This window comes from Neodiprion virginianus, chromosome 5 (assembly GCF_021901495.1).
Source record: "Neodiprion virginianus isolate iyNeoVirg1 chromosome 5, iyNeoVirg1.1, whole genome shotgun sequence".
Taxonomy (NCBI): Eukaryota; Metazoa; Arthropoda; class Insecta; order Hymenoptera; family Diprionidae; genus Neodiprion; species Neodiprion virginianus.
The window spans coordinates 2,543,994-2,571,397 of NC_060881.1; the positions used below are offsets into that span (position 1 = coordinate 2,543,994).

Sequence of the window (27,404 nt, forward strand, 5' to 3'; positions counted from 1 at the left end):
GACGAAGTTGATCCGAATTACGGTTGTGAAGTGAAAAGAAGAGGCTGAAGTTAGTAACGTCAACGTAACAAAAAATTACAATTTTTTTAAGTTCACAGGGACTTTGAAGTAGTCAAGTTTTTTATGAATACGTTTTGCTTCATTATGATTATGATTTACTGAATTTTTGACATGACTGCAATTGTAAAACAACGGTTCTTCTGAAACGTGATCGTGACGATAACGTTACTAACTTCAGCATAATAGTGAAAAGTGCGTGTGTGTGGCTCGAATAGGAAAGAGACTGATGGAGAACAAATAACGAAGAGACTGCGGAGGTTAGAGAAAAAACTCGAACGCAGAAAACAACACAACCGAATAACAGGTATGTAAAAAATGAATTGTTATGTTTCTGTGTATACATATAGGATGCATTATGTGATATGATGCGCAAAAAAATTGAATATGCAATTGTAAAAGTACTAATCCGACACCGCCCATATTATTTCCGGGTAATCAACATATCATTCGCTAGCATTTCGCGAAAGGCTTATATTACAACTAGCGAATTGGCAGAGTTATGAATTTTTGAAAGATGGCTCTTTTATTTACGATGCAAACCTCTCAGATTGGATCTGCGCATCAGGTTTAGGAAATTGAAGGATTATTCTAAAAATTTTTCTCGAAATTTTATCTGGTCACGTGGATATAAAATATTCAGGCCAACTTTAGTAAATATTTTCCTTTAAATCTTTTAAAATAGAAGATTTCTCATTAACGTCAAATGATTCTTCATGCAACACGTGTTTTGGGATGCGAACTCCTATTCAATGACTGTAACAATTTCATAAATGTAATGTAAAGTGACTTTGCAGAGTAACGCCTATTTGAAGATGTTTGTGATATTGAACAGAACATGAGTCGTGTTTGCTTGCTACACCTGAAAAATTCAGATGAAATCCGTCTAGGTATTAATTACACAATCGTTGAAAGATTTATTTGTGCAATTGATAAATGAAGCACAAACTATTGTGCGCAATTTGCATCGATACTTGACAACTGTATACAAACTGGGACCAATTATTAATACCGTGAATCAATCTAAAGAAACAAAAATAACTTGATCGTCGAATGATAAATTCAAAACAAATCTATTGAAAATCTGATGCAGTTCCGCTCCTCGTTACAATGTATTCGAAATTTGCAACACTTTTGCTAAAGCCTGATAAGCATTAGAAATTTAGGGTGAACCCTGTTTGGAAATGAAAAATGATCGGAATCTGTATTGGACACGAGATTTGTTTGACTTACATTCCCGATTAGGCACCAGCGATACAGCTAATTTCTTTTACTGAGGATATCGCAAGCTGACTTATTTCGTAAACCTCTGAGGTTTTTGTTCGTATCCCCTCCGTATATTCTATCCTATTTTATCCTGCCGCAATTGTCGGAAGACCCGATGTTATATATCTCGGTTGTGGTACATGGATTGTACAGATATATTCCGAACCGCTCTTGGGTTTGCAACGACGTCCAAGTGTCATAAAAAAGTGTGCATCCCCTGTATAAAAATATGCCTCCAATAAGTGTAATCGTACCATTCGTCATGGCTGGCGTCGCTGGCATATTTGGATATATTATATATATTACGCGTTCTGCGGGTCACGACGAGGTTCATGAAGAGCCTATCGCTTCTGAGTCGTTGGTGACTAAAATTTATACTCTGCCCGCTCTCAAATGTAACGAATGTTGTAAACCTGGAACGGTACGCGACCACAACGGAGAATGCAGGAGTGAGGACGAAGAATAAAATAAACAACTTTACTGGGTATGCGTTATATGTAAATTTTAATAATTGTCGCAATTGTCACGCATTGGCGTTAATAGTTTTTATTATTTGTTTACTTTCTTTTTTCTTTCTTTCTTTTTTTTCTTTACCGCAGATTACATTTAACCTCAGACATAAGTATTTTATACGGCCTCTTTTATATTTTCCAGACACCGAAGAATAACTGAGATTAATAAACGGAGGTTCGAATGAATGATCGAGTTCGGGCGAAGTGGAGCATGTAGTATATCACGTATTAGGAAATATTGTAATTCACATTTTCATCTCATTACTTTCTTTGTTTTTTTTTTTTTTTTTTCTCTTAATACATTTTCCTGGATTTTTCATCTCATGTACGATACTCAGTTATTGAGAATAAATTCAGTATGACTTGAGGGAAAAGATAACGTGTTTTAATGACCCGATAACTCGAGAAAACAATAAATACGTTGGGAACCAGTGAGGAAGTGCTTCGCGTTCGCGAGAATAAACCAACAGCGGTTCAGCAGCCGATCGAACTTAAAAAACTCCTAACGCCGAATAAACCTGCCGATGATGAAACGATGAAGATTTTCTCATAGACGAACTTGGGTAGTTATTTAAAATCCAATATCCGTGAGTGTTTATCAGTGCGGCGTGAAAGACGTCAGATGCAAGCACCCTAGTCTGTCATCAGAAACGGAAATCGCGGTCAAACTTCCATTGCAATCTCTTGGAACTTCACTCTCCGCGGTTCCGATGTAACGAGTGATTTGTTTTGCAATTTTTAAACTTCCCTAACGTCCAATTGCGTTAAGCCGGTATTGAATGTTGGGCGGGTCCATTATTCGATTTCAAATGTTCTTCGATCATGGGGGTATGATCGGAAAACCGGGAATCGTAACCGGTAGTTATAATAGTTCACCGTATCAGACATCACGAATAATGATAATCATGCTTCTTCAAATTTCTAAACTGTCAAAACAATGTCGATCTTCTTTCGCATCGCGTTCTTCATCCTCCGCAAAAGACTTTCCATCATCTTCGCGCAACCGGCTGATCAGTTTTCTTCCTCTCGTTATGCTCAAGTTGATCAAGACTTTCGTTATTGCGCCATATCATGGAGAGAGTCCCGATTGATTGCCGTCTCAATCGTATGCAACGAAATACAAAAATATCAACTGAACTTTAGAATCCCCTACTTGTGGAGTGGTCAGTTCTTTGGTACCTCCAGGAACGGGACAAGTATGCAGTAAGTACATGGAGACCAATGGAAGAACCGTGGTTTGAGTGATGTTTTCAACTTACTTTGATCTCTCCTTCCATTTTAGAAGGGGGTCTCGGTCGTGTATCAGCAGATTATGTGAAAACTAATCACACCACTGATTTTGCGGCAGGAACAGGTGGCCCTAATGACAACCCTTAAGAGAATGATGGGTTATCTTTTGGGTAGCAGCTGTTGGTGTGTGGGTGGTCTGATTCGTTTCTATATGATCTCTCTTTTTACACGTTGGAAAATGTCAAAAGCCTGATACAAATGAACGACACCACCTCTTTACACCTAATCAAACTTTGTACTATGGTCGTCCTGCGCTACTTTCGTTTTGTATTGCTTTTTCTCATTCCTGTCTCAGTCTGAAGAAAATATGATTGAAACATGATACCTTTGTACTCGCCTACGATATCTCATCTTTCATAGCATTGGCGGCATAGTTTCAGGCGTGCATTAATTTTATATTTATACCTGTATTTCCATAATTGACAAATTACCTGTTGGGAAGTAAAAATCGTTTTCACAAGTAGACACAATCAGTTTGCATGTCTCAATTTCATCTTCTCCAATTGTTGGGGGCCGTCCATGACTTGTATAAGGTTATTATGTAGCCCCAAAATCTAGAGCCGTTGTATGAATTTCTTTTTAATTTATTTATTTATTGATTATATTTATACGAGCGTACACCCGTTAAATAAAATTTGTAAAAATTTAGGTTGCAGAATACAGAAGAAGACTAAATTATTGGTGCAGAATACAAATTGTATGTTTTTTTCATTTCATCTCATCGATTCCAACCAATTTGGGCTTTGTAAACCTAGTGCCTCATGAAACGTCTATTCACATTGATATGTTTGATTCTGATTTCGTTTTACCTGCGACTTATGACATTATAAAAATCGCCCGTAGACATAGGCTACAGAATAACTGCGCGAATTCATTTCTCTAGAAGAATGTTGTGAGCAAATATCAGTTTGCGTAAAAACTTGATGGTATTCATCGTAGCCCTGGGATCCTACCTGAACGAAACAAATAATCTTCACAGGGGTTGCGCGCATCTTAGAACTTAAAATGAACGTTGCCAACGGACCGTTTGTCGTAGATGAGTTCTGTTTGTTTCATTCGAAAGCTGAAATACTGAAGAATGGAATAGTATATGCGAGAAAAACTTACTATGAATTTTTCACCGTGATAAATTCGATTGAACGAAGTAACAAAAATGATTTTAGCAGGTCGTAAACATTATGTGGGGTACCCATGCGTAGGGTCCTAGGGTTGAGTGAACACTTATACACTTACAATGTATAAAATTGACTATCGCAATTGTAGACTGTATATGATAACCGTATAAAATTTTTCGGCGTTGTCTTTCGTGATTGACTTAAAGACTAGATTTTATTTGCATTGCATGGACACTTTGTCCTTGTAGACTCCCAGTTCAGGCCTTACGTTCCGCTCAATAAGGTGGGCCACTGGACGATTCTGGAGTTTCCGGTGATATTGGAGTCCGTTCGCGCATACGGACGGAAACCTGTCCAGTTGCGGTCGGATCGTTGACGTTGGTTGTGGTGGTAGACGACGAGTCTGCAGTTCTTGTTTCGAAGATGCAACCTTTGCAGATGACTCGAAGACTGTTGTAGCGCTGCTTCAGCGAGCGGCAAATCTTCTTCTTGCAGACGAAAATGACGAAGATCAGGATCCCTTGGAGCGCGTTGACCATGTCCGTGACGTACCAGATGTACCTGGGCTCTTCCCAAATCCCCGAAATCACCTCCGTCGACCAGCAGATCCCCATCACTACGAAAAGCTTCACATACAAGCTGAACCTGGAACGGAATTTCGTTACCTATTTGCCTTCTTCCATATTTTCCGAATTTTTCCACATACCACTGCTCGTTTTCGTCGTGTCTTTGGCTATCGCCGCTGTTCAGGTGAGGGTTCACGTTCCTTTTATGTTCGAGAATCTTCAAAGATGTTAAAATGAAGAGGAAAATGTTGGTGGTTATCATAACGCCAGCCGGACCGTAGTAGTACAATACCGCGGCATACTTGGCTGAAAGTTCATCCAGATATGAGAGATAATCGTTCTCATCATCGAGATTTTCGCTAAAGAAATAAAGAGGTCGACTTACTTCCGAACCAGCCACCGTTTGACCTGAAGTCTGGCTTGATCGTTGATTCTTCAACATCGGCGAATTCCATGACGATGCAAATGGTAGTCAACAGGATTGGACATCCCCACGCGTAAATCGAGTACCTGATAAACTTCTTACGGTCGCCGCTATTTTCGTTACTCCTTAGCGGCCCGTAGCCACTGTAACAGTCAAGAATAGAGCCAATCCTCTTGAAATTGGACGATTCGGTGAAATAATTGGTACGAGTCATAATTGAGATCTTGTTCGAAAAGCCATATCATAGTTTGAAACTTACCCGAATCTCCACCAAATGTCGAAGCACATGACATTCAGCCAACAAAAACTGGCAAGAAAAGATGAGTAGATGATGAATCCTGAAAGTACCAGGTACTGATTAAAACACCAGCAATGATACGATATCTACGTTAATTCCGATGCGTTTTCATCACCGGTAAATAATATTGTTTGAGATCTTTCCGAACGATTATCAATTTTGGCTTAAAACAATCAATGAAAATTAAAGTTTTATACGCCAGGTCGGTATAAAGTTTCAATTTGTTGGATATTTCGTATAGTCACATTCAGTCACTCAGCGTCGGGGCTGAGTCGACGTGTATCAAACTTCCAACTAACGTTACATGTTACTTGCGAGGCCACTGAAATAAAATGTAACACACTATCCTTAACGATTATTTCCTCTTCCAGTAAGATTCATCAGTTGACAGTTCATTCGGGTTTAATTAAGAGCTAAATAGACGTAAGAACGCCGAAGGTCATCTGAACTCCCTATAAACGGGTTTCCATTCCGAACTTGTAGGACAGTCTCGGTTGTGCAGATTTGAAGTTACTTGAAGCGATTTTCATCGAAAATAGTCAGTCACGGTAGTTCGATTGGTAGCCACACTTTCGATGAACACGGAGCTGTGGTAAAATGTATAAAGAAACTGGAGAAGTGAGTAAATCGTCACTTACCGAGGAAAAGGCAAATTGCGCCAAAATCGTTGATGAAGTTTGTCTGATTTGGAATGCGATCGATACCAAGGGCCACGTAGCCGATGACGAGGCTGGCCAAATAGCATTTGAGAGTAGTGCCGTGGATGTTCCTGAGCTCCTGGATGACGGAGTAAACGAAGATAGTCGCGAGAAGGAAGGGAACGGACACGAGGGCTCCGACGTAGTTCGCGGTCCTTATCGGGTCCATAATAGGGATAGGATCCGCTGCTTCACAGAGCCTCGGAGTGTAAATCGACGAGCTGCGCTTCAGTCGAAAGCAGTAACTCGCCGCGTCGACAATCGTCTGCGAGGAGTCTTGCACCTTCGGCATGACCAACAATCCGTTTGCCATGAGGTAATACTCGTCGTTCGGATGCTTCGACGGGTTCAAAAAGTACATCTCATTCCCCGGGCACGGGTGCGATAAGATAACGTGGAACCTCTGCTCGAACCGGAGACTTTCGTCGAGGTCGAAATTGGGGTTGTAGACGGGAGGCATCGCCGAGTAGTCGATCTCCATGGTCTCCGTGTCCTGCGTGGTGGCGTTCTTTGGTGGACAGAGGGGCAAACAAGGTTTGAGGTCGCAGAAGCAGCCGCTCCACGTGCCGTCGTCTTCCCAAACGACATCTCGAGGAAAGAACTCGCCGGACTCGGCCAGGAATCCCGAGTCGTTCCTCCGCGCGTTTGTCAGGCTGACGGTACCCCCGGGAGGGCAGGTCCTCCTGTCGGCGTCGGCTAACAACGCGACCAGGAGCAGAACGCTGATGCGACCGGACAGTCGAAGCTCCATTTCGTTCCACGTACGCGGCCAGACAACAACGCTGGCATTCGACACTTTGCGGCGAAGAATCACACTGGTAATCAGGAAATACGTGAGCTGTGCTTTATAACGAATGGAAAGGAACCGTGATACCGGAATAAGAAGAAACCGACGAACGAGGAGGACAAATTACAATCCTGTACCACCGCCCGAGCGGATGTCGACGACACTTGTTTGCGGGTATAAAGTGTCTGGTGAAACTGACCCTATGATGGATTCTGACGCTACTATATAACTTAGTGTTTGACCGATAAGAGGAGACCACAATACACGAGCACAAATATTCGCCAATCACTTCGCAGTGGAACCTGTTCACACTCTAAGCCTTCAGGTCTGCATTGATGTGATTAGCGATGCTCACTCGTTGCGTGCGTTGATATTATAGCTTTGTTCCGATAGTAGCCGATTTACGATGATTCTCATAGGTCAAGAGCTGTGTACTCAAGAGTACTCCCACTGTTTAGAGATATCTTCTTACGGGTTCATTCAGACGTTCCACATTTCCCGTAAAGATCATTCTCCTGAACATTCATTAGTACATAGTTCTGGCTAATTATCATACTTAGTAAAAGTCGTTATTTGTGCGATTTTTCTGATTTGTTTCTCTGAGCTATGAAAGTTTGAATTTATATCGTTTACATCGTCCTCTCCTGCTTTGTTTCGTTTATTACGATTATAGTGTTCCTGCAATTATTAGACTTTTAGGCAAAAATTTAAAAAACATGACACATTGCACGCAGTATGAAAGAATATTAGCTCAAGTGATACAGTTGCGTGACAAATGTAATATGCTATTACTGCATCACTTTCCGGGAATCTTGTACACGCAAATAGAGGATTCGATTTTCCTCTGGCGATGCATGGAACATGTATATTTCCATCGGGAAGTACGTTTGCCGGATACGCGGTTAACCGCGGACATGAATTTCTCCAGAATTTGTTGCGTTAATGTGACCTCAAAGAAAGATTAACTTAAAATAAATGTCTGCATCGTAATGAAAGTCGACACTTTGCGTGGCGAATTCATGCATCATATTTTCGCTTGCAATTTCAAATTGCAATTTACTTCTTTTACGTCTTCCCGTCAAATCAGAATATCGACTTGAGTCCACGTTCATAGACAGAAACTAGTTTTTTTGAAATGGGAAAATGCCAGTCAATTTTATCCTTATAATTCTATAAAAGTATCGGGGGTTCAAAGTATTTCACAAAATTTAGATTATGGGATTTCACTACCTTATTCGAACGAACATTAGAACGTTTGACTGCTAATTCTGACTGTTAGCTTCAGCCTCATCTTTCACAGGTAAACTTGACAGTCACACGAATGAAAGCTGAATTCTCCAACAGATTTCCACGGTTAGCGGAGTCGGTGAAAATATAACCCTACGCGATTCTGTCGTCGAGTAGGATACATTTGATGCAGAAACTATGAACCAAGCTCACGACGTCGCGGCATCAGAAAGTGAACCCCTGCTTGGATCGTAATCGATGCGTGTCAATTCAATTTCCTTGACATCTTTATTTCCGTATCAACTCTGGCCACATTACTGACTTGGAAATATTTTTCTTCCACCTGCAAGTGTAATCTTATCAGTCTGAAAACTGTAATATGATCGAAAGTTTACAATAATACCGAGAGAGGTAGTTCAAAATGGAAAAGGAAAACCTGAAAAATTAATTTGCGGGAAATACGATTTCATATTTCCCGATAATTTGGATTTGCCGGAAATATAAAGCCATAATTCCCGGCGCCTAGCAGGCTGCAATACGGCTGCACAGAAGCGATGAGTGTAAGCTGTTAGCAGAGGAATCCGCGCTCTAGAAGGAACCAGAATTCTCGAAAAATTCAAATTTCGAATGGTCAATGATTTATCGTTTGTTGAACAGATCTTCACTGTCAGAATGTGACGCATACTTGTCACCTCCATCCCTATATCCCGATAGAATAAAAGATCGAGTCGTGGAGGGTCGCCAGCGTCAGAAGAGTTCGTCAAAGTCGATTCTCGAGGTGTAGTTTTTCGTTGCAATTATTATGGATGCAATGGCGTATATTTGTAAGTTATTTTTTCCGTAATTGAATAAAAAATTATGAATAACGTAACTGCCAATGCCGAAATTGCTGTGATTCGATTGTACCATGTCAAGTTTAAAACATTTTTCTTAGCGGTGCAGACTACAGTTCAAGGCAGCAGAAATTTCACATATAATATTAATTTTGATTCGTCGACAAAATAAAAAAGAACGACATGAAGTTGTTTTCAAACCAGTTGGCTAACAGCCTTACTCCGTTCTGGAGTGGGTAAGCATAATTGTTATGAGTATAATATCTTATTCGATATGAAATTTTTTTGCCATCTCAGAGAGCAACTGTTCAATGGAATTTGATATTCGCTGGCCCTCAGGAAAAATGTGTATAAAATGCGTCTTATGTATCAGTTTTTTTTTTCGAAGAAGCAAAAAGTTTTCTTCGAGTGTATGCTTTCATTTAATACCAACGTTGGATTCAAGGACACCGTTGAGCAATATCATTCAATATTATCATACATAGTAATGAAGTTGATCTCAGTTTGAAGGAACTATTTGCAATATGCTGCTTTGATTATAAGTTTTACAATTAGTTAGAATGAACGAAACATTGCTTTATCGAATCAGGAAGAATGATTTGGGGGGGTGGGGGGCGGGCGAATACTCGAAAGATTAATTTACGAACATATTGACAAAGATAACGACTTTGCAATTCGATCGCAATATACACCAATGTAGCCAGTCCGTGTTCAAAGGACAAGAGACTGGACTGGCGTGTGCGTGACGGTCATTAGCAAGTCCGACGAACTAGTCGCTCATTCTCGGTAACCGTTCTTCACAAAACACGCGTATCTCCTGGTGTGTGATAAAGCGTAAGGAGGGACAGGGGGGCTGGAATCATGAGATCAGAAACCCAGCAGCCAGTCGTAAGGAATCAACAAGTCGATCCGGTCTACTGAGTTGTTGTTTAATCATTTCAAATAAGTTGAGATGATGTCTGAGGCACGCTTCGTGTTGAGTTTTGCCATAATTTTCGGACTCGTTGCCGTCGACGTGAGCCACGTTGTTCCCGTGAAGAATCCAACGAACTTGACGAGCCTTTCGTTGAACCAAACGGAGGCCGATACCGGAGTTTGGGACCAGACGGAGGAACCGACGGTGAATCCCGAAGACTTGGCGGAGCCAACCACAGACTGGATGTCGACGTTACAGACAACGATGGTCGAACCGGCGAAGGATTCGATGACATGGGTTTTCGAAGGTTCTAGCAGACCGTTGACAAGGTCCTGGGCTTCTAATCATTTTGATTTTATCCGTAATTATACCCGTGGACCGCGCGTCTTAATTTGTCATGCTGGCAAGGTCTTAGCCAGGGATGGTACGTGCAGAGACCGTGAAGACTAGTTTGGGCTTGATGTGACAGTGAGCGGTCGCGGTTCGTTTTTCCCTGAGAAATCGATGTACGATTATAATCCAATATTGAAATTGCTCAAGGATCCTTGAGGCTACTTTTGACCGTCTACGAACATCCTACGGATCGTTAACTTTTTTCTGTTTTTACATCTTCTCATTATGCAGACAGGAATATTTGGTACTTTGAACGGGACTTGAAATGCCGGGGGAAATCGATTGCTTCGATTCTTTGTCGAGCCGATTGTGAAAATCGTTGCGTGGACAGAGCTGTGAAGAGGGTTTGTTGGGAAACTAGGATGGAATTTTAATCCGTCTGATGTAGAATATATTCACCGCGAAACGATGAAACTGTCGAAAACCGTCAAGTTAAGTCACATCCACCGATGGAGAGCATCGCACGTCGTCGACAAGGAAGTGCGATGAAACCATTCGAGGAATGAAGGAAGAGGGGGAGACTCACAAACGTCAGAAGCTCGAGAATATTATATTCTGTAAACAGTTTGAGTTTGCACTTTGCTCTCTGTTTCTCGTGCACATCGCTCGAATCTGACCATCCAGTTACTGAGTGGTTGTGCAATGACTGACGCAACCAAAGACGGCTCCTGCTGAAGATCGGAAGCCTGAGTTATCGACACAGAATCCAACTCCTGCGGTTAGGTTTCTTCTTCCCATCGGTTCTAATAATCAATCCATTTATTAACAACGCAATAAAAAAATGTGATATCTTGATCCTGCTCTGTATTTTTCGGTGCATTAAGAATTTTGTTCGTGATATACAAATAAAATGACATGTTTGCGAAGGTTGAATAATAACACATTATGTAACAAGGGTTTAATCGACTTTTATTCAAGAGTTGCATGTAGTACTTTATTCCTTTCTCAAACCTGGTCACATTATTGAATTTTTGTGTTTAAAAAATCATTGCGATTTTTCCTTTTACGTGTAAGTGTGATCATTCGGTTAGTCGAGAACTCTTTAATATTATTACAAATTTATAATAAGATAGAAAGAAATAGTTCATAACTGATAAGAAAGAGAGAACACCAGGAAATAGTACATTATGTAACAAGGCAAAAAAGTCAAAGATCATTACCGTGGGTGAGGTTAATCACCTGAGAGAGTAATCGACTTTCATTCCGGTGTTACATATAGGACTTTATTTCCGTATCAACTCTGGCCACATTACTGACTTGGAAATATTTTTCTTCCACCTGCAAGTGTAATCTATCAGTCTGAAAACTGTAATATGATCGAAAGTTTATAATAATACCGAGAGAGGTAGTTCAAAATGGAAAAGGAAAACCTGAAAAATTAATTTGCGGGAAATACGATTTCATATTTCCCGATAATTTGGATTTGCCGGAAACATAAAGCCATAATTCCCGGCGCCTAGCAGGCTGCAATACGGCTGCACAGAAGCGATGAGTGTAAGCTGTGAGCAGAGGAATCCGCGCTCTAGAAGGAACCAGAATTCTCGAAAAATTCAAATTTCGAATGGTCAATGATTTATCGTTTGTTGAACAGTTCTTCACTGTCAGAATGTGACGCATACTTGTCACCTCCATCCCTATATCCCGATAGAATAAAAGATAAAGTCGTGGAGGGTCGCCAGCGTCAGAAGAGTTCGTCAAAGTCGATTCTCGAGGTGTAGTTTTTCGTTGCAATTATTATGGATGCAATGGCGTATATTTGTAAGTTATTTTTTCCGTAATTGAATAAAAAATTATGAATAACGTAACTGCCAATGCCGAAATTGCTGTGATTCGATTGTACCATGTCAAGTTTAAAACATTTTTTTTAGCGGTGCAGACTACAGTTGAAGGCAGCAGAAATTAAATGATTAAACGAACTTACCAAGTGAAGTTCTATCATAATTGTATGAAGCGCCTCTTCCGAGATGATCAACTGGTAGTGCCCCTACTTCATACCGATGTCGCCACATATTTCATAGTTATATATCGAAAAAATCGGCCCTGCACCTTTGTTTCCTAGATCTAGACATTCTTTGAAAGCGTTGCCGTTGTATTAGGGGTATGTAATCGTTTATTAGATGGGTATTTTGGGTGGGTGTTGATCATCTCGGAAGAGGCGCTTCATACAATTATGATAGAACTTCACTTGGTAAGTTCGTTTAATCATTTAATTGTATTGCGCGTCTCTTCCTCGAGATCAACTGGTAGATGTTTAAAGCTAATAACGGCAACCAATATTATTTATTAGTTTTGTGTTATACGTTGTGTCTTAACACTACTAATGTTATTGCGAGTTCAAGATCGCTCGTGCATAAGAATCCTTATCTCTACTGACATTTAAATGATAAAATTTTGCGAAGGTTTCAGATCCCGTTGTCCAGCCTGCAGTTTTTCTTATCGTTTCTATATCGATGTTGTTTCTTTTCGCTGCAGACGTGGATGCGTGGCGTGTGCTGTGTGCAGTAAATTTGTCCGTATTTACTCCGCTATTTTTCAATGTTAATTTGACCCATCGACTCAGGGTTTGCGATGAGACGGCTTGAAATGGTTTTTTGAACGATAGGAAGAGATCTATCTTGGAGCCTCTTGAGGTTTTTGTTCTCTCCAGATAGTTTTGTAAGGCTGATGCCGAACAAAGTTTTTCGTCTTCCGCGTAGAATGGTATGATTAATAGCGGCTGTTTTCGATTAGCGCCCGTAGTTTTGATTCGATCCGGGATTCTAATCTCGAACGCATTTCCCACTCTTTGAATATTCTCGACGTTTATTTTTGAGTATGTTTGCATCCTATGTCCCGTGATTAAGGCTAGCAGGGTAATCAGTTTCATGGTTAAATCTTTCAGCGAGAGATTTTCATTTTTTGGCAGAGACTTGAAATAATTAAGAACAATCTTTGGTTCCCAGATTGAATCGTATTTTGGTCTTGTTGGTCTCAAGCTGTGTACTGCTTTGAAAAACCTTTTGATATGGTGATCTTGTCCCACTTCCGGCCCGATAATAAGCGAAATTGCGGATCTGAGGGTGTTGAGCGACCCATGGGAGGCTCCCGTGTCGTATGTTTTTGCGAGGAATTTTAAAATATCTGACACCGTTGCTTCGTATGGAGAAATGTTATTCTCGGAACAATGGATCCACCAGCGTTTTAACGCGCCGTCATATTGTTTAAGCGACGATTCGCTTACGGATGATGTCATGATCTGGATTGCTGTTTCTGGTAATTTTCTCTTTGCGAATGCCTGCTCGATAGCTTGCCGGCAACCAGGGAAATGTTCTGCCAAATTGCGTGAGGTTCCCTGTTAGAACAAATTATTAAGTTAATGTTAGGTTTGAAGACAATGGGCTCTGCAACGAGCATTGCCTGAAATTTGGGGTACCAGGGTTGAGCTGGCCACTCTGGTACTACTACGATCCCTTGCGCTTCTTCGCGTTCGATTTTTTGTAGTGTGCGTAAAATTAGTGAAAAGGGTGGAAAAGCGTAGAAATATTGGTTCCATGGGACCGTAAAAGCGTCTACCGCTACAGACCCAGGGTCTCTTCGCCAAGAAATGTATTTTTTGCATTTCGCGTTTTTTCGACTTGCAAATAAGTCTATCTCAGGCATCCCGAATTTTTCAACAATCGTTCGAAAAGTTGTGTTTTTTAGTTCGAATTCGGTTTCCGGTTCCAATCTGCGGGATTCTACATCCGCTTCTACGTTCATTTTTGAACTTATATAAGACGCAAATACCCATGTTTTTATTTTCGCACCAATCCCAGATATCTCTTGTTACTTTATTTAAGTGGGGGTATTGAATTCCTCCTTCTCGATTGATGTACGAGATCGCGGTTGTATTGTCTATTCTAAGGAGTATCTGACGGTTTTCTAAGTTTTTCGCGAAGCATTTGAGGCCAAAAAAGGCTGCCAATAACTCGAGGTAATTTATATGGGACAGACGCTCGTTCTCATTCCAGTGTCCGTGAGATCTTTCGCCTTTGCAAAATACTCCCCATCCCGATAGCGAGGCGTCCGAAAAGATCTCAAGAGTAAAATTCGAATCTCGAATTGGGTTTATTGAGGATTCAATCTTTGATTCCCACCAGGTGAGATCCGGCGAAAGAGTTTCCGGTACCTTCATGTATCCCTCATATTTTCCCCCGTTGGATCTGAGGGCTAAGTATTTTGCTCGCTCACAAGCTTTAGTATGGCCCCAGCCGTAGTTGACCGCAAAGCACGCTGACACTAAAGTACCGAGGAATTGTGCGAATTCCCGAATTTTTACGGAATCTCGAATTTTCAACTGTGCGCTTTTTTCTTTGATACTTTCTTTTTTCTCTTTTGTTAATTCTACAGTCCATCGTACGGAATCAAAATAAAACCCTAAAAATTTGCAACGTTGGGACGGTGTGATTTGACTTTTATTTTCGTTTATAATGAATCCTAGTTTTTTCAGGAGTTTGCAAGTCTCTCTGACGTTATCTTGGCACGTGGTGTACGTGTCTCCAAAAAGTAAAAAGTCATCGAGATATATCACGGATAAATATCCTCTTTTCCTCAGATGCGAAATTACTGGTTTCATTATTTTCGTAAAAACCAACGGAGCGACGCTAAGGCCGAACGGCAAACATGTAAATTCAAAATATTGTTGATCTAACTGGAACCGTATGTATTTTCTGTGTGTTTTCGCGAGTGGAATCAGGTAATACGCGTCTTTAAGGTCCAAAGTGGCCATAAAGCACTGAGGGCTTATGAGTCTAAGAGCTGTTTTCCGGTCTTCCATTTTGAAATGTTCCGTTATGACGAAAGTGTTCAGTTCCTTCAAATTTATAATCAACCGCTTCGAACCGTCGGGTTTCGGTCGTAGAAAAATGTTTGAGATGAATTGATTTTTTGCCGGATTACATTTAGCGATGGCTCCTTTTTTGAGCAGATCGTCTATTAGTTTTAAGGTTTCTTGTTTTTCTGAGGGGGACCGCGCGGGTTCGATAGGTACCCTGTTTTGTTCGACTGTTACTGAAAACGGTATTTTGTATCCGTCGACCCATGAAAGGATCTTTTGATCCGACGTTATTGCTCGCCAATTTTTTAAGAAAAATTGTAATCTACCTGCCGTGATACCTACAAGGTTTACCGACGTCGGTTCTGAGAGTTGTTGTCTCTTCGCTGATACGGTTTGTGGTGTGATTGGCTCGGCTGTGTTCGCTGGGATGGGTATTTCTTCTGCGCTTGAAATCCTGTGTATTTCTGCCCCCCGGTCGTTCCCGATTGTGTTTTTTGCGCTTGGTAACGCGGCGGGGTCTTGAAGTTTTTTGAGTTCTTTGGTGTTTGATTTTTTGTTGCAGGTTTTAGCTCATTAAGTGACCGTTCCAAATTTTTGGCTGACCGCAACCGATCTTCGAGATCCTTTCCGCATAGCCATTCGTCTGTTGTTGAATTTTGCAGTGCGTCCTTCACCGATATTTTTAACGGCGCTAAGATAAGACTTTTTCTTACTGCGGTTTCTTCGCGTTGAAGATCTGCGAGAAGTCTCGCCGTGTCGCTGATCGATTCTATTAATGCAAGGTCGGCATCGTTATCCCTTTTTATGATTGTTGCCAAAGCTTTTCCTTGAGCGGAAAGGCATGCTGCAATCCTCTCTTGTTTTGAGATGATGCGGTTATCTCGTTTTACGACCGCCTCCGTTGAGGCCGCTTTTAGCTCGGGATTCACTTTTGGCGGATCAATGAACATGCAGTTGCTTGGCGGAGGGTATTTTTCGATGATTGACGTCTTTAGCTCTGGTGGCAGACCTTGTTTGAATATTTCCTCCCATCGCACTGCGATAGGTTTTGGAAGTTCCGGTCCCAGGACCCTGTCTGGGGCAATCCGTTTCCCCATAGCTTTGAGGACGTTTTCTGCCAGGCCCCCTGACTCATCGACTCCTGGGTTCGGTGGTGTCTCAGCTCTCGTAGTTGTGGGATCGACGTCTTCAGCGCGTCTCGCGTCTCCCTGTGGTTCGACGACGGGTACTTCCCCGGTCGCTGTATCGTCGGCTTGTGAACCTGAGGCCCGACCTGTATACATGAATGAGGAATATTTTCTATGTGATACATCACAGTTGCGTCTTCGTTTCAATAATGTTCGTGTAAATATATATATACATATATATATTTATACATTTTTGCCATCGCTACAGCTTCCTCGATTGGTTGAAACCTTACGAGTGGCATTGTTTTGGATTTTCCAATTTGTTGGGCATGAGTTACAACTCCTCTCTAAGGGCTACAGCCCTTGCAGAGTGCCTAAATCGCTACAGCGAAATGATCACGCTTGACGGGTAAGACGACCTAGCCTGCAAAATATTTCCCTTTTCCTCTCCCATTCATGGGGATTTCGAGGACAGCGGGGAAACAACTTACCATTTTCCATATTATTTCGTGAAAAACTGTCAGTTTCCCAATTTCTCGTCGGGGATTCATAGCCGCGTCTTCTCTTTCCGAGGTTATAATCTCGCGGCGAGCGCGAGTCGGACGATGACGACGAGGCGTGCCTGCGATGCCGTTTCTTTTTCGACTTTTTCTTCGCCAATTTTCGTTCCAATCGTTTTATTCGTTTTTCCAGAAGTTCTCCGTCGTTTTCTTTTCCCGAATCTGTACTTCTGCTCCGGTTCCGGAACATTTTTAATGTTTTTTGTGTACTTTATTAATTTATTTATTATTTTTTGATTGTGGCTTGTCGGCACAAAAAAGAAGAATGTCTAGATCTAGGAAACAAAGGTGCAGGGCCGATTTTTTCGATATATAACTATGAAATATGTGGCGACATCGGTATGAAGTAGGGGCACTACCAGTTGATCTCGAGGAAGAGACGCGCAATACAATTTCACATATAATATTAATTTTGATTCGTCGACAAAATAAAAAAGAACGACATGAAGTTGTTTTCAAACCAGTTGGCTAACAGCCTTACTCCGTTCTGGAGTGGGTAAGCATAATTGTTATGAGTATAATATCTTATTCGATATGAAATTTTTTTGCCATCTCAGAGAGCAACTGTTCAATGGAATTTGATATTCGCTGGCCCTCAGGAAAAATGTGTATAAAATGCGTCTTATGTATCAGTTTTTTTTTTCGAAGAAGCAAAAAGTTTTCTTCGAGTGTATGCTTTCATTTAATACCAACGTTGGATTCAAGGACACCGTTGAGCAATATCATTCAATATTATCATACATAGTAATGAAGTTGATCTCAGTTTGAAGGAACTATTTGCAATATGCTGCTTTGATTATAAGTTTTACAATTAGTTAGAATGAACGAAACATTGCTTTATCGAATCAGGAAGAATGATTTGGGGGGGTGGGGGGCGGGCGAATACTCGAAAGATTAATTTACGAACATATTGACAAAGATAACGACTTTGCAATTCGATCGCAATATACACCAATGTAGCCAGTCCGTGTTCAAAGGACAAGAGACTGGACTGGCGTGTGCGTGACGGTCATTAGCAAGTCCGACGAACTAGTCGCTCATTCTCGGTAACCGTTATTCACAAAACACGCGTATCTCCAGGTGTGTGATAAAGCGTAAGGAGGGACAGGGGGGCTGGAATCATGAGATCAGAAAACCAGCAGCCAGTCGTAAGGAATCAACAAGTCGATCCGGTCTACTGAGTTGTTGTTTAATCATTTCAAATAAGTTGAGATGATGTCTGAGGCACGCTTCGTGCTGAGTTTTGCCATAATTTTCGGACTCGTTGCCGTCGACGTGAGCCACGTTGTTCCCGTGAAGAATCCAACGAACTTGACGAGCCTTTCGTTGAACCAAACGGAGGCCGATACAGGAGTTTGGGACCAGACGGAGGAACCGACGGTGAATCCCGAAGACTTGGCGGAGCCAACCACAGACTGGATGTCGACGTTACAGACAACGACGATCGAACCGGCGAATATTTATCCGTCGACACTTTTGCCTAATAAAATGTCCAGCCATTCGTCCGAGGTTGCTGGCTACTCCTTGCCCTCTCAGGGCAAATTAGCATGTCCGGATAATATGGTACGATCATCCACCGATGGTACATGCAGAGAAAGTGATTAATGGTTTGTGTTCGATGTGACAACGAGCGATCGCGGTTTGGTATTCTCTTGATATGACACCGAGGACGTCCACAGTGCAACGTCATCCAAGAAAGAGTATTATTTTTATCCTACCCTGTCCTTCTCTGTGAATTAGCAGTAAACCATACCTAATAAGGAGTACAAAAATTTTGTTGGTGGTATATAAACAAAATGACTTGAAATAAAATGACTTGTTGCGAAGGTTGATTTTTAACGTCATTAGTCTTTAAGTAGCTGCAGGTGCCCATTCAACTGTTGATCCTGTCTTGATGAACTGTTGGTTTTTTTTTCAGCTAGTCTGACTTGTTTTTTCGATCGCCGATGTCATTATCTATCTATATCCCCGTTATTTGAATGCGGATACAGAAAGTAGGTACCCGATATTATAATATCCCGGTTTTAGTACGTAGATTATACAGCGATATTCTCGCGATACCAGTATGTCCTCAGTCAGATTGAATGTATACTTAGTACTACATAGTTACTTGTCACCAGTCAATTTTGGTGCCTTATAACTCGTGATATTAATGGTAAAATGGATCGGGAAACCAAGGTAAGGGAGACGTGTCTCCGAAAAATTTGTAAGCGTGACTGTACGTTCTTGGCGAAGTGCATCAAGCGGTGAGAACGCGGTTTCATCTTGGCCCATGACGGCTCCTACGGAAATCCAAAAGAAGACTAAATCAACGGTGCAGGATCCAAATTTAATGTTCTTTTCATTTCATCTCATCGATTCCGACCAATTTGGCTTCTCTAAAACCTAGTGCCTCGTGAAACATCTATTAATATGAATATTTTTGATTCTGATACCAACGACTCATCTATACTACTCTATACCAACATACAAAATTCTTTGTACGTATGCTTGTACGGATTGGACCTAAAATCTATTCAACGTATTTTAATGCGACTTTTTTTTCCAATGTTTCTTACGATTCCACAAGTGCTATAGGCTATGGTACATTCAACTTTTTATATAAAATTTAGATTTAATAATTAATCAATATGTTATGCGTTCTCTGCTACTTGAGCTATAGCTGAGAGCCATCGTTGCCCCACCACTTATTTCGCCCGTAGTGGGGATAAGGTAATTTTGGTAGAGGGGAGTATGATCTAAGTGGGAGAAGTGGAGCTAAATCCGTAACGCTGCCGGTCGTGCCGGTAAATACGCGCGAACGGGCATACTGCGCGGATCTCTATGAGTGATCTATAAATGACGTCTTCGGTGAAGGGGGGGGGGGGGGTTATAGAACTTATGACGTCATTGAGGATGGTCGGCAGGGCCCGGCCGAAACGTCGAAAACGTTAAACATGTTGCGTTTTCCCAACAATTGAAATTTCTCTTTACCTGACCGGAATTTTCGACTAAACTTTCTTCTTCAATCAACCTCCTGGTCACGAATACTTCACAAATATACAATTTATATGCCGTCACAATTATAGACTGCATGTGATAACTTTATCACATTTCTCCGCGCTGTTATGTAAAAATACAATTCGGTCAAAAACGACAAAAATAAAATGAGTACTAGTTACATCAGCTGAAACTCACAATAGTATATTAAAAAACTACAACCCTTTCGTTTAATTGTGGCACATCTGAGAGACTAGATTTTATTTGCATTGGTTGGATGTTTTGTCCTTGTAGACTTCCAGTTCAGACATTACGGTCCGCTTGATCAGGCTGGCCACTGGACGATCCTGGAGTTTCCGGTGATACTGTAATCCGTTCGCGCATACGGACGGAAACCTGTCCAGTTGAGGTTGGATCGTCGACGTTGGATGTGGTGGTAGAGGACGAGTCTGCAGTTCTTGTTTCGAAGATGCAACCTTTCCGGGTGACTCGAAGACTGTTGTAGCGCTGCTTCAGCGAGCGGCAAATCTTCTTCTTGCAGACGAAAATGACGAAGATCACGATCCCTTGGAGCGCGTTGACCATGTCCGTGACGTACCAGATGTACCTGGGCCCTTCCCAAATCCCCGAAATCACCTCCGTCGACCAGCAGATCCCCATCACTACGAAAAGCTTCACGTACAAGCTGAACCTGGAACGATATTTCGTTACCTATTTGCCTTCTTTCATATTTTTTGCATTTGTTCACATACCAGTGCTTGTTCTCGTCGTGTCTTCTGCTGTCACCGCTGTTCAGGTGACGTTTCACGTTTCTTTTATGTTCAAGAATCTTCAAAGATGTTAAAACGAAGAGGAAAACATTGGTGGTAATAATAACGCCAGCCGGACCGTAGTAGTACAATGCCTCGGCAGACTTGGCTGAAAGTTCATCCAGACATGAGAGATAATCGTTCCCATCATCGAGATTTTCGTTGTACAAATAACGAGGTCGACCTACTTGCAAACCAGCAACCGCTTGACCTGAAGTCTGGCTTGATCGTTGATTCTCCAACATCGGCGAATTCCATGACGATGCAAATGGTAGTCAACAGGATTGGACATCCCCACGCGTAAATCGAGTACCTGATAAACTTCTTACGGTCGCCGCTATTTCCGTTACTCCTTAGCGGCCCGTAGCCACTGTAACAGTCAAGAATAGAGCCAATCCTCTTGAAATTGGACGATTCGGTGAAATAATTGGTACGAGTCATAATTGAGATCTTGTTCGAAAAGCCATATCATAGTTTGAAACTTACCCGAATCTCCACCACATGTCGAAGCACATGACATTCAGCCAAAAAAAACTGGCAACAAAAGATGAGTAGATGGTGAATCCTGAAATTTCAAGATACTAATCAAAACACGAGTCACGGTATGACATGTACGTTAATTCCGATGAGTTTTCACAACTATAAACAATATTATCTTAGACCTTTTCGAAAGATTAATAATTTTTACAACAAATAATTAATGTACGTCCGAATTTTTTACATCAGCTCAGTGAAGAATTTCAATTTATTGGTTATGTCCGAGACATTCCCGATCCTGAACTAAGATGTATTAAACTCTCAGATAAATACATCTTGCGAGGCCTGGAAGAGAATCAAACCTACGTTGAAGTACTTTTCAAGATTTATTCCTCTTCAAGTAAGGTTTATCAGTTAACGGTATGGTTACACTGAGAGAATAAAGTCATTGAATCAATTAAATGTGTCTTCACTGCAGTTTCTGGGCAGCGAAGTATATATTCATTTGTGTTTATTCAAGATCTGTTGATTTTAACTAAACATTTTGTTAGACCAACAGATCTTGAATTGACACAAATACATATTTACTTCGCCACCCGCAACCAGAAATTTAGTTGATTCAATGACTTTTTCCTCTCAGTGTAGGATTAATTAAGTTCGTGAATGGATGTGAGAACGCCGAAAGTCATCCGGGCTCTGCATAAACGGGTTTCCATTCCATACCTCTAGGGCAGAGTCTCGGTTGTGTAGATTTGAAGTCACTTCAAACGTTTATTATCGAAAAAAATTGGGTATAGGATTAGAAATGGTAACGATAAGTATATCTTAGAGGAACACGAAGTTGTGGCAAAACAAAGAAAGAAACTAGAGGAATAAGTAAATCGGATCTTACCGAGGAAGAGGCAAGTTGCGCTAACATCGGTGAAATTTTTCTGATTTGGAATTCGGTCGACACCAAGGGCCACGTAGGCGATGACGAGGCTGGCCAAGTAACACTTGAGAGTAGTGCCGTGGATGTTCCGCAGCTCCGGGATCACGGAGTAAACGAAGATAGTCGCGAGAAGGAAGGGAACGGACACGAGGGCTCCGATGTAGCTCGCGGTCCTTATCGGGTCCATAATAGGCGGATCCGCTGCTTCACAGAGCCTCGGAGTGTAAATCGACGAGCTGCGCTTCAGTCGAAAGCAGTAACTCGTCGCGTCGACAATCGTCTGCGAGGAGTCTTGCACCTTCGGCATGGCCAACGATCCGTTTGCCATGAGGTAATACTCGTCGTTCGGATACTTCGACGGGTTCAAAAAGTACATCTCAATCCCCGGGCACGGGTGCGATAAGATAACGTGGAACCTCTGCTCGAACCGGAGACTTTCGTCGAGGTCGAAATTGGGGTTGTAGACGGGAGGCATCGCCGAGTAGTCGATCTCCATGGTCTCCGTGTTCTGCGTGGTGGCGTTCTTCGGTGGACAGAGGGGCAAACAAGGTTTGAGGTCGCAGAAGCAGCCGCTCCACGTGCCGTCGTCTTCCCAAACGACATCTTGAGGAAAGAACTCGCCGGACTCGGCCAGGAATCCCGAGTCGTTCCTCCGCGCGTTTGTCAGGCTGACGGTACCCCCGGGAGGGCAGGTCCTCCTGTCGGCGTCGGCTAACAACGCGAGCAGGAGCAGAACGCTGATGCGACCGGACAGTCGAAGCTCCATTTCGTTCCACGTACGCGGCCAGACAACAACGCTGGCATTCGACACTTTGCGACGAAGAATCACACTGGTAATCAGGAAATACGTGAGCTGTGCTTTATAACGAATGGAAAAAAACAAAGATACCGGAATAAGAAGAAATCAACGAACGAGGAGGATAAATTACAATCCTGTACAGCCGACCGGGTGGGTACCATCCGCTCTTGCCTGCGGGAGAATGTTGCGCATATAAAGTTTCTGGAGGAACTGACCCGGTGCTGTATTTTGATGCTACTATATAACTGCGTATTTCACCCATGAGGGGGGCCATGGTATGCGTGAACAATTTTCCATTCACTTTGCGGTGAAACCTGTTCACACTCTGAGCCTTTATGGTATATGTTCGAAGCTATTTGCGTGATCGTGTGCATTAATATGATTAGCAGTGGTCAATTAATGTATGCGTTAAAATTGTGACCTTGTTCCAACGGCGACACACCCGTGATGGTTATCAGAGGTCAGGAGCTGGATGATAGTTCTCCCACTATTACAAGACATGTTTTACAGTATCATTCCGACGTGCAATATTACCCGTGAAGATCGTTCATAATTAGATATTCTATTGCTTATAGTTCTCATTCATTCTCGCACTTACAATTGGTAAAAGTCGTTGATGGTCCGATTTTTCAAACTTGCGTCTCTGAAATATGAAGGTTTGAATTCGTATCGTTTTTAATTGTGCTTCTTTGCAGCGTTTCGTTTACTACACGTAACTATGTAGCTACAATATCCGGTATTGTTGCAATTATTTTACTTTTTCAAAAATTAAAAGAATACAGTTTTTGCGTAACTACCGATAATTAATATAAAATAATATCGGCTAAAGTGATACAGTTATTGCTTACAGGTTTACGGAATAAATGTCATATTCTATTATTGAATCAATTCCTAGGAATACCTTATACACAGATAGTGGATTTGGTTTCCGCTAGCGATTCATGTTACTAGTATATTTTCATTAGAATGTTCATACTCAACTATACGCGGTTAATTACGCATATCAATTCCTAGAGAGGTTGTGGGCATTGGCGTCATCTGAACTTCTCGTCGGGATGCATTAACAAACATCAGTCGATGAAAATTTGATATTCGTCCATCATTCCGTTTGCAATTTTGAATTGAAATGTAATTTGCTAAAAACACATTACACTATGACAATAATTATCATACCCATTAATCGCACTTTCGACCACGTATCTAGAGTATCCAGCAGGTATCGTTATCATACGCGATCCTCCCGAGAGTGAGTGTTAATGAGTAAACGATGCGAAGTATCGTAAATTGAACAATAGAAAATTCGTAGAATTCATTACTTTATTTCTGCGTCAAATGAAAATGTGTTGGACTGCCATCGTTCAGAATTGCGTATAAAATGGTGCTGTTAAGCCCTTTTTCGTGTTTGAGATACGTGCACTTCGATATTTAGAGATATGTGCGATGACGTCGAAATCGACTAGAGCACCCCCTCAAATGAATCATTCGCCAAATTACTGACAAAAGCAGTCGTTGAGTTGGATCCACTTGAGGCAGAAACCATCAGAACCATCAGATTTCCTGTTTTGATCCCAATATCGACAAATAATTTACTTGTGGTGCAGTGACAAATAAGAATAGGTACGTGACGTGTCTCAAATTGTTACATCGTCTGTCCAAAGTGTGTGATTTTCAAAATTATTGCTGTTCACTAGGGTGGTTCTTAAAAAGGTAATTTTTTAATTTCAACCGGTTTGCCCCCAAATCGGCTCCAGGCAAGTCAAAAATAATTCGCTAATTTCTTCACATTTATATGTGAACTGTAAGTCGTGCCCTAAAGAGGGTGGATTCCATTCAACCGTTTCAGGGGTACTTCAAATCTACCTAACGGACTTAGATGAAATTTGGTACAGGGTGGTTTCTTGGGTCGCTGATTACGAATCTAATCTGGAAATTATAAAATTCAAAATGATGGATCCAATACGCCGTTATCAAGCGACTCTTAGGTTTTTGTTCCACCATGTTGGATCCGCCAATTTCAAAAATAACCTTTCTAGGACCACCCTACTGTACACAATTTAATCACGAGGAACCTCACTGTTGATGGAATGAAGCAACAATAATAATGACCGCGTATAGACCTTGCAGATCGCATTGTATTTTATTGATCCTGTTGCAATATGACAATTGATGTTACAATAATTACAACTTTGCACTTAAGCATTTAGAGTAGGTACATAATATTGATTCGGTGGGCTGGATACTTAAAATAACGCAATAAATGACGAGTTATTTTCAAAAATGTATGAATAAATAACCGCAGGATAAAAAAATCGGCCGCTGCATCGAATCACTGGGCATCTTTGCCGCAATCCTCCCCAGGAGGATTCTGCATTGTTTTTGAAGGCGAACCGGGAGAATTGAGTCGCGTGTGTTCCGGAGACATGCGAAACGTCGTACCGTGGCGACTGAAGTCCTCGATTTCGCCAACCGGCGTTTCCTGCAGTGGTTCGCGAATCTCGTCGCGACAGCGTCCCTACAATCGTAAAAAAAAAAAATTCACGTCAGCGTAGGCAAAGGAATTCCATTATCTTACAACGGCTCGTGGAATAAGTGAATTCAGAATGATCGAGAAGAAAGTCAGAAGGCGTATTATACATAGTAATGGGATCATTGAACAGGTCATTTTACAAACATCCCAAAAGTCTCTTGGTAATGCCGTATTGAGGGGTAAGAAAGTCAAAATTAAAAAATGACATTCTTAAGGACCACCGTAATGCAGAGGAACTCATAATATCCTCACCTGTAGTACCCGTCTGACCACACCACGAAATTCGGTGCTGCATCCCAAGTACACGTAAAAGTTGAGAGCAAAGTTGCTCAGTTCCGCGAGGTTGGCGATGGTGCGAAATTTTTGAAAAAACATATCGGACTCTGGTCTCTTGACATACCAGGCGAGAAGAAAGGCCGACGGTGTTGTTGTGATAAAAAATAGCAACACTATGGCGGTGACGAGTATCACCAGGTGCTGCTCTTCTCTGAAAAAAAAAAAAAAAAAAAAAAAAAAAATAATAATAATAATAATAATAATAATAATAATAATAATAATAATAATAATAATAACGCATTGCAAAGGAGGGAAAGAAGACGGAGGTGAAGTAGCGATGTTTTAATACCTGTAGCCCCGGTTTCGAGTAAGGGATGAAGTCTCGGCGAGGTGAGAAGCTCTGTACTTGTCGGAAACGGCGTGAAACTTTCGCCGCTTAGCCGTCAGCTGGATGAACTTTTTCACTATCAGTCCGTTAAGGAAGACGAGGACGGAGGCTGGCAAAAACCTGATCAGTGCTTCGTTCGTCCAAATGTACCCGATCCACAAATCGCTCTCGGTTACCAAAGAGTTTTCACGTATCGTGAAGGTCACGTCCGGACCGTCCTGTTGTTCGCAGACCAACCTCGTCGCTCCGAGAGGAATGCTCACCTTCGCGGAGCGATTCGAGTATAAATATTTTAACAGGATACTCGTCTTTGTAGTCTGAATTATCAAAGTTACGTCATGTACTTCACATACCAAGAATCCAACGAGGAAAGAAAGCGCTATGGCGACGTTTGAATTGCGCCGAATGTAACCGCCCCGCAAACGTCCGGGTAAAAACACGGAGAGGTAACGATCGACGGTTAAACAGGCCATTATCAACACGCTGGATGCCATGAAGGTGTTGACGGCAACGAGCTCGACGTGAGCGTGGTAAAGGGCTGCCACGTAGTATCCGCTAACCCCGTAACCCAGCCTCGCAGCTGTAAGTGGTAACGAAAATGCGTTAGATTAGTACTGGTGCGCTATCAAAAAGGTTCCAAAAATGAACAATCGTGGTGTGGAACGTTGTAGCTGCGTTAGGGTAGTCATGACACACCATCGAAAACACTGTAAAAATGAATAATCATTGTGTTAAACGTTGCAGCTCATGGTGGCATTACCGATCGGTATCCAGAAAACGACGACACCAGTATCGGCAACTGCCAGTGCCGTTAGATAGACGTATGTGACACCTCTCAGAGACGAGCTTGACAGTGCGACCAGGGTGAGTATGTTTCCAAATATTCCAACGGCGAGCAGAGTCGGAGCAACGACTTTGTACGCTATCCAATTGGCGTGTATCAGCCGTTCTCGTATCCCATTCTCGTCGTCAGTTGGGTCGTCATTTTTCTCAGTGTACCAGGTGAAGTTTACACCAAACGAACCGCTGCTGCAGTTCGCCTCGCAGCAAAGTGGAGGCCTGCGTTAAGTGGAGAAAAATTCATTATCATTCCTTGGTTACAGATTGTCTAAGGCCAACGTCCACTGTCGCGTATCCATACTTTTAGCGTAACGCAGTGCAGTATTTACAAATTTCCATTCATACCCACCCATAAATCACTCCCGTTAGCATGACCTGAAAGCAGAAAGTTTATAATTACCTCGTAGTTAAGCAACCTTGGGCACTTCGCGTATGTCTATCGTACAGCATGTACACTTGGGGACAATGAATCTCAAACGGCTAATTTTTTACACTAGGCAGTTATGTTGGCAAC

General features: G+C 41.8%; 4 protein-coding genes across 5 annotated transcripts; 1 reads left to right on the forward strand and 3 right to left on the reverse strand.

The window, feature by feature from the left end:
• Nucleotides 1–3,975: 3,975 nt before the first annotated feature.
• Nucleotides 3,976–12,984, reverse strand: LOC124306493 (G-protein coupled receptor Mth2-like). Its single transcript, XM_046767281.1, has 6 exons — nucleotides 12,980–12,984; nucleotides 6,167–6,548; nucleotides 5,490–5,568; nucleotides 5,192–5,373; nucleotides 4,947–5,112; nucleotides 3,976–4,885 (listed from the first exon to the last, which is right to left on the reverse strand). The coding sequence occupies exons 2-6, from the start codon at nucleotides 6,537–6,539 to the stop codon at nucleotides 4,516–4,518; spliced, it is 1,170 nt and encodes a 389-aa protein (XP_046623237.1). The 5' UTR covers nucleotides 6,540–6,548; nucleotides 12,980–12,984; the 3' UTR covers nucleotides 3,976–4,515.
• Nucleotides 12,985–17,930: 4,946 nt separating this feature from the next.
• Nucleotides 17,931–18,690, forward strand: LOC124306494 (uncharacterized). The gene is made up of 2 exons (XM_046767282.1): nucleotides 17,931–18,179; nucleotides 18,225–18,690. The coding sequence occupies exons 1-2, from the start codon at nucleotides 18,077–18,079 to the stop codon at nucleotides 18,467–18,469; spliced, it is 348 nt and encodes a 115-aa protein (XP_046623238.1). The 5' UTR covers nucleotides 17,931–18,076; the 3' UTR covers nucleotides 18,470–18,690.
• Nucleotides 18,691–20,026: 1,336 nt separating this feature from the next.
• LOC124306489 (G-protein coupled receptor Mth2-like) lies at nucleotides 20,027–23,066 on the reverse strand. Of its 2 annotated transcripts, none has more exons than XM_046767274.1 (6): nucleotides 22,990–23,066; nucleotides 22,022–22,890; nucleotides 21,139–21,217; nucleotides 20,841–21,022; nucleotides 20,596–20,761; nucleotides 20,027–20,534 (listed from the first exon to the last, which is right to left on the reverse strand). In XM_046767274.1, the coding sequence occupies exons 1-6, from the start codon at nucleotides 23,049–23,051 to the stop codon at nucleotides 20,147–20,149; spliced, it is 1,746 nt and encodes a 581-aa protein (XP_046623230.1). In that variant the 5' UTR covers nucleotides 23,052–23,066; the 3' UTR covers nucleotides 20,027–20,146. The 2 variants fall into 2 exon arrangements, with proteins under 2 accessions (XP_046623230.1, XP_046623231.1); XM_046767275.1 differs by having other exon boundaries at nucleotides 22,974–23,055.
• A 1,924-nt stretch (nucleotides 23,067–24,990) lies between these two features.
• Nucleotides 24,991–27,378, reverse strand: LOC124306492 (probable G-protein coupled receptor B0563.6). Its single transcript, XM_046767279.1, has 6 exons — nucleotides 27,291–27,378; nucleotides 26,811–27,109; nucleotides 26,404–26,630; nucleotides 26,012–26,313; nucleotides 25,639–25,873; nucleotides 24,991–25,371 (listed from the first exon to the last, which is right to left on the reverse strand). Exons 1-6 carry the CDS (start codon nucleotides 27,338–27,340, stop codon nucleotides 25,186–25,188), a joined length of 1,299 nt encoding a protein of 432 aa, XP_046623235.1. The 5' UTR covers nucleotides 27,341–27,378; the 3' UTR covers nucleotides 24,991–25,185.
• Between the last annotated feature and the right edge of the window lie 26 nt (nucleotides 27,379–27,404).

Coding starts and splice junctions, on each gene's coding strand:
- LOC124306494 (XM_046767282.1), top strand. CDS start 18,077: ATGATGTCTGAGGCACGCTTCGTGCTGAGTTTTGCCATAATTTTCGGA. Junction 18,180..18,224: donor GAAGAATCCAACGAACTTGA/CGAGCCTTTCGT, acceptor CAGGAGTTTGGG/ACCAGACGGAGGAACCGACG.
- LOC124306492 (XM_046767279.1), bottom strand. CDS start 27,340: ATGCTGTACGATAGACATACGCGAAGTGCCCAAGGTTGCTTAACTACG. Junction 27,110..27,290: donor CAAGGTTGCTTAACTACGAG/GTAATTATAAAC, acceptor CACTTAACGCAG/GCCTCCACTTTGCTGCGAGG. Junction 25,874..26,011: donor ACTCGAAACCGGGGCTACAG/GTATTAAAACAT, acceptor TTTTTTTTTCAG/AGAAGAGCAGCACCTGGTGA.
- LOC124306489 (XM_046767274.1), bottom strand. CDS start 23,051: ATGCGCAACATTCTCCCGCAGGCAAGAGCGGATGGTACCCACCCGGTC. Junction 22,891..22,989: donor CCGGTCGGCTGTACAGGATT/GTAATTTATCCT, acceptor CCTGATTACCAG/TGTGATTCTTCGTCGCAAAG. Junction 20,762..20,840: donor AAGCGGTTGCTGGTTTGCAA/GTAGGTCGACCT, acceptor ATGAACTTTCAG/CCAAGTCTGCCGAGGCATTG.
- LOC124306493 (XM_046767281.1), bottom strand. CDS start 6,539: ATGGCAAACGGATTGTTGGTCATGCCGAAGGTGCAAGACTCCTCGCAG. Junction 5,374..5,489: donor GACATTTGGTGGAGATTCGG/GTAAGTTTCAAA, acceptor TGACTGTTACAG/TGGCTACGGGCCGCTAAGGA. Junction 5,113..5,191: donor AAACGGTGGCTGGTTCGGAA/GTAAGTCGACCT, acceptor ATGAACTTTCAG/CCAAGTATGCCGCGGTATTG.